Genomic DNA, 6,508 nt, shown 5'->3' with positions numbered 1-6,508 from the left:
GAATTATGGTCACTATCCCCAAATTGCTCACCTACCTCTAATTCTAACACCTGGCCTGGTTCGTTACCCAGAACCAAATCCAGTATGGCCTCACCTCTTGTTGGCCTGTCTACATATTGTGTCAGGAAACTCTCCTGCACACATTGAACAAACACTGACCCATCTAACGAATTTGAGCTATAGCTTTCCCAATCAATATCAGGAAAGTTAAAGTCCCCCATAACAACCACCCTATTACTGCCACTCATCTCCTGAATCACCTTCCCTATCCTTTCTTCAATGATTCTAGGACTATTAGGAGGCCTGTAAAAGACTCCTAACGGGTGACCTCACCTTTCCTATTCCTAACCTCAACCTCAATCTATTCAACCTCTCTTCATAGCTCGCGCCCCCCATACCAGGCAGCATCCTGGTAAACCTCCTCTGCACCCTCTCCAAAGCATCCACGTCCTTCTGGTAATATGGCGACCAGAACTGTACACAGTATTTGAGTCCAGAACTGGAGGGCATAGGTTTAGGGTGAGAGGGGAAAGATATAAAAGAGACCTAAGGGGCAACCTTTTCATGCAGAGGGTGGTACGTGTGTGGAATGAGCTGCCAGAGGAAGTGGTGGAGGCTGGTACAATTGCAACATTTAAAAGGCATCTGGATGGGTATATGAATAGGAAAGGGTTTGGAGGGATATGGGCCGGGTGCTGGCAGGTGGGACTAGATTGGGCTGGGATATCTGGTCAGCATGGACGGGTTGGACCGAAGGATCTGTTTCTGTGCTGTACATCTCTATGACTCTATGTGGTTGAACCAAAGTCTTATACAACTGTAACATGACCTGCCAACTCTTATACTCAATACCCTGTCCGATGAAGGAAAGCATGCCGTATGCCTTCTTGACCACTCTATTGACCTGTGTTGCCACCTTCAGAGAATGGTGGCCCTGAACACCCAGATCTCTCTGTACATCAATTTTCTACAGGGCTTTTCCATTTACCATCTAGTTCATTCTTGAATTGGATCTTCCAAAATGCATCACCTCACATTTGCCCAGATTGAACTCCATCTGTCATTTCCCTGCCCAACTCTCTAATCTATCCATATTCTGCTGTATTCTCGGACAGTCCCCTTCACTGTCTGCTACTCCACCAACCTCAGTGTCACCTGCAAACTTGCTAATCAGACCACCTATACCTTCCTCCAGATCATTTATGTATATCACAAACAATAGTGGTCCCAGAACAGATCCCTAAGGAACACCACTGGTCACAGTTCTCCATTTTGAGACACTCCCTTCCACGACTGCTCTCTGTCTCCTGTTGCCCAGCCAGTTCCCTGTCCATCTAGCTAGTAACCCTGGACCCCACACAACCTTATCCTCATCAGCCTACCATGGGAAACCTTATCATACGCCTTACTGAAGTCCATGTGAATGACATCTACAGCCCTTCCCTCACCAATCAACTTTGTCACCTCTTCAAAGAATTCTATTAAGTTTGTAAGACAGGACCTTCCCTGCACCAAACCATGTTGCCTATCACGGATAAGCCCATTTTCTTCCAAATGGGAATAGATCCTATCCCTCAGTATCTTCTCCAGCAGCTTCCCTACCACTTACGTCAGGCTCACCGGTCTGTAATTACCTGGATTATCCCTGCTGCCCTTCTTCAATAAGGGGACAACATGAGCAATTCTTCAGACCTCCAGGACCTGACGCATGTTTAAAAATGCTGCAAAGGTATCTATTAAAGCCCTAGCTATTTCCTCTCTCGCTTCCCTCAGTAACCTGGAATAGATCTCATCTGGACCTGGGGACTTGTCCACCTTAATGCCTTTTATGCCGACTTGACCCAGAGTAATTAAAGATCTATTCCTAACCTCAACATCCTGGAGTGGCCCGGTGCCTCAGTGGTTAGCACTGCTGCCTCACAGCACCAGGGTCCCAGGTTCGATTCCAGCCTTGGGCGATTGTCTGTGTGGAGTTTGCACATTCTCCCAGTGTCTGCGTGGGTTTCCTCTGGGAGCTCCAGTTTCCTCCCCCAGTCCAAAGATGTGCAGGTCAGGTGAATTGGCCATGCTAAATTGCCCGTAGTGTTGGGAGCATTAGTCAGAGGGAAATGGGTCTGGATGGGTTACTCTTTGGAGGGTCGGTTTGGGCTGAAGGGCCTGTTTCCACACTGTAGGGAATCTAATCTAATCTGTCATATCCCCTCCTTGGTGAATACGATCCAAAGTACACATTAAGAATATCATCCATTTTCTCTGACTCCGTGCATAACTTTCCTCCTTTGTCCTTGAGTGGGCCAACCCTTTCCCTCATTACCCTCTTACACCTCATATACAAATAAAAGGCTTTGGGGTTTCCTTAACCCTGCTTGTTAAGGATGTCTCATGGCCCCTTTTGGCCCTATTAATTCCTTGTTTCAGATTGGTCCTACATACCCGATATTCTTCCAAGGCTATGCCTGACCTCTGTTGCTGAGACCTTATGTATGCATCCTTTTTCCTCTTAGTTAGTCTCACAATTTCACTGGCATTGTAACAGCATTGACCTTCCGATAATCCACACAGAACCGTTGAGTCCCATCAGGTTTGGGAACTAAGACGATCAGCGAACTCCAATCGCTCGGGCTTGGTTCAATGATGTTCTCGTTGGGCATGGCCTCCACCTCCACCTGGACCTGTCTGACTTTGAAAGGTTTAAGCTGATAGGGGTGTTGTTTTATCAGAGCAGTATTCCCTACGTCTATTTCATGTACAAAAGCATCCTTCCTCACTATCTGATTCTTACATATGTTTTTATACTGCAGTAACAAATCTTACAGCTGTGTTCTACACTCCTGAGGCAGATGGCTCACTGACCTATCCCACTCCTCAAGGACTTCTTCATTTTTTAATCCATTTTGAGTCACATCAAAATCCACATCATCTGGATTTGATTCCTCACTCTGCGGGGCAGTAACTAACACCTGTTTCTCCAGTTCTTTCTCTCTCCTGGTTCTCGGGAGGGGATCTACACAATCAATTATAACCCGTGTGAAAGGGTCTTCAAATGCAGGAATTGGCAACAAAGGGGCTGGTTTTATTACCGCCCTGTGGCCGACCTACCATTTAGCATGTATGACACGTACGGCAAAGGTAACCACATCCTTGTGCACTCCAGGCCAATAAAAATGTTTTTGTACCTTAGCCTGAGTCTTTCATACCCCCAAGTGACCTCCTACAGGTAGTTCATGTGCTACCCGTAACACCTCCTGTCTGTGTGCTCCCGGCAACACAATCTGGTGCACTTTGGCCCATTTCTCCTCTGCACTAACCTGCCGTGGTCTCCATTCATTTCCATCTGAGGATTCTATCTTTCAGATAATAACCCTCCAGAATATTCTCTGCCTAATTTTCAGAGTACACATCCACAGATAGGTGCTTTCCCACCCATTTATTTCAGGCACTAAATTACGAGATAATTTCCCTCAGTTCAAAAATTCCAAAATTTATTTTAAAATGCAAGAAAACAAATCGGCCTCCTGACGTCTCAGTACCAAGTCAGAACACCTCCAAAACTGAAACAATATCCATGTCTTCCCATTGCACCAACAAACGAGAAATAATAAACAGTTTGTCGTCTCTGCGAAGACTAACACTGAGGAATGTGTGTGTGTGTAGAGTGTACACCAGCCCCCCGATTCTGGTTCTCAAGGTGATGAACGCGGTCTGTGTGCTGCTACAGAAGAGCCCTCAGTGGACAACAGCAAAGCTGCTCCTTGGAGACCCAAGTTTCCTGAAACATCTCCTCCAACTCGACAAGGACAAGATCCCGGAGAAGGTGAGATTCCCACACGCTCACTGTGCGGGGAGTGTGACAATCCCACACACTGTGCGGGGAGTGTGGCATTCCCTCACACTGTGCGGGGAGTGTGGCATTCCCTCACACTGAACGGACAGTGTGACAATCCCTCACACTGACAGAGCGGGAAGTGTGACAATCCCTCATACTGACTGTGCGGGGAGTGTGACAATCCCTTACACACAGTGAGCGGGAAGTGTGACAAACCCTCTTACTGATTGAGCGGGGAGTGTGACAATCCCTCACACTGACAGAGCGGTGAGTGCGACAATCCCTCACACTGACTGAACAGTGAGTGTGACAATCCCTCACACTGACTGAGCAGAGAGTGTGACAATCCCTCATACTGACAGAGCGGGGAGTGTGACAATCCCTTACACACAGTGAGCGGGAAGTGTGACAATCACTCACAGTCAGTGAGCAGAGAGTGTGACAATCCCTCACACTCATTGAGCTGGGAATGTGACAATCCCTCACACCGAGCGGGGAGTGTGACAATCCCTCGCACTCAGTGAGCTGGGAGTGTGACAAACCCTCTTACTGATTGAGCGGGGAGTGTGACAATCCCTCACACTGACTGTGGGGGGAGTGTGACAATCCCTCACACTGACTGTGTGGGGAATGTGACAATCCCTCACGCTGGCTGAGCAGAGAGCGTGACAATCCCTCACACTAAGCGGGTAGTGTGACAATCCCTCACACTGAACGGAGAGTGTGACAATCCCTCACACTCAGTGAGCGGGGAATGTGACATTCCCTCACACTGAGCGGGGAATGTGACAATCCCTTACACTGACTGAGTGCGGAGTGTGACAATCCCTCACACTCAGTGAGCAGGGAGTGTGACAATCCCTCACACTGAACGGAGAGTGTGACAATCCCTCATACTGACTGTGCGGGGAGTGTGACAATCCCTTACACACAGTGAGCGGGGAGTGTGACAGTCACTCACAGTCAGTGAGCAGAGAGTGTGACAATCCCTCACACTGACTGTGCGGGGAGTGTGGCAATCCCTCACAGTGACTGTGCGGGGAGTGTGACAATCCCTCACACTCAGTGAGCTGGGAGTGTGACAATCCCTCACACTGACTGTGTGGGGAGTGTGACAATCCCTCACACTGGCTGAGCAGAGAGCATGACAGTCCCTCACACTAAGCGGGTAGTGTGACAATCCCTCACACTGAACGGAGAGTGTGACAATCCCTCACACTCAGTGAGCTGGGAGTGTGACAAACCCTCTTACTGATTGAACGGGGAGCGTGACAATCCCTCACACTGACTGTGTGGGGAATGTGACAATCCCTCACACTGACTGTGTGGGGTGTGTGACAATCCCACACACTGACTGTGTGGGGAGTGTGACAATCCCTCACACTGACTGAACAGTGAGTGTGTCAATCCCTCGCGCTGTCTGAGTGGGGAGTGTGACAATCCCTCACACTGACTGAACGGGGAGTGTGACAATTCCTCACACTGACTGAGCAGAGAGCGTGACAATCCCTCACACTCAGTTAGCGGGGAATGTGACATTCCCTCACACTGAGCGGGGAGTGTGACAATCCCTTACACTCAGTGAGTGGGGAGTGTGACAGTCACTCACAGTCAGTGAGCAGAGTGTGACAATCCCTCACACTCATTGAGCTGGGAATGTGACAATCCCTCACACCGAGCGGGGAGTGTGACAATCCCTCACACTCAGTGAGCTGGGAGTGTGACAAACCCTCTTACTGATTGAGCGGGGAGTTTGACAATCCCTCACACTGACTGTGTGGGGAGTGTGACAATCCCTCACACTGACTGAGCAGAGAGCGTGACAATCCCTCACACTAAGCGGGTAGTGTGACAATCCCTCACACTGAACGGAGAGTGTGACAATCCCTCACGCTCAGTGAGCTGGGAGTATGACAAACCCTCTTACTGATTGAACGGGGAGTGTGACAATCCCTCACACTGACTGTGTGGGGTGTGTGACAATCCCACACACTGACTGTGTGGGGAGTGTGACAATCCCTCACACTGTCTGAACGGGGAGTGTGACAATTCCTCACACTGAGCGGTGAGTGTGACAATCCCTCACACTGAGCGGGGAGTGTGACAATCCCTCACACTGACTGTGCAGGGAGTGTGACAATCCCTTACACTGACTGAGTGCGGAGTGTGACAATCCCTCACACTCAGTGAGCGGGGAAAGTGACAATCCCTCACACTCAGAGAGCGGGGAGTGTGACAATCCCTCACACTGAACGGAGAGTGTGACAATCGCTCATACTGACTGTGCGGGGAGTGTGACAATCCCTTACACACAGTGAGCTGGGAATGTGACAATCCCTCACACTCAGTGAGCTGGGAATGTGACAATCACTCACAGTGAGCGGGGAGTGTGACAATCCCTCACACTCAGTGAGCTGGGAGTGTGACAAACCCTCTTACTGACTGAGCGGGAAGTGTGACAATCCCTCAGACTGACTGAGCGGGGAGTGTGACAATCCCTCAGACTGACTGAGCGGGGAGTGTGACAATCCCTCACGCTGGCTGAGCGGGGAGTGTGACAATCCCTCACACTGACTGTGCGGGGAGTATGACAATCCCTCAGACTGACTGAGCGGGGAGTGTGACGATCCCTCACACTCAGTGAGCGGAGAGTGTGACAATCCCTCACACTCAGTGAGCGGG

General features: G+C 49.7%; 1 protein-coding gene across 1 annotated transcript in view; it reads left to right on the top strand.

Moving 5' to 3' along the window:
* LOC122548212 (dynein axonemal heavy chain 14-like) overlaps positions 1–3,814 on the top strand; it is a gene marked incomplete at its 3' end in the record, with an annotated part of 56,282 nt that extends 52,468 nt beyond the window's left edge. Inside the window, exon 8 of the mRNA XM_043686757.1 lies at positions 3,655–3,814. Coding sequence (XP_043542692.1) covers positions 3,655–3,814 — 160 coding nt within the window. The remainder of the gene's footprint in view (positions 1–3,654) is intronic.
* Positions 3,815–6,508: the final 2,694 nt, after the last annotated feature.

Source organism: Chiloscyllium plagiosum, unplaced genomic scaffold (genome assembly GCF_004010195.1).
Source record: "Chiloscyllium plagiosum isolate BGI_BamShark_2017 unplaced genomic scaffold, ASM401019v2 scaf_14919, whole genome shotgun sequence".
In the NCBI taxonomy this organism is placed as follows: Eukaryota; Metazoa; Chordata; class Chondrichthyes; order Orectolobiformes; family Hemiscylliidae; genus Chiloscyllium; species Chiloscyllium plagiosum.
Note: the sequence above shows the minus strand (reverse complement) of the source record. Positions and strands in the feature narration are given on the sequence as shown.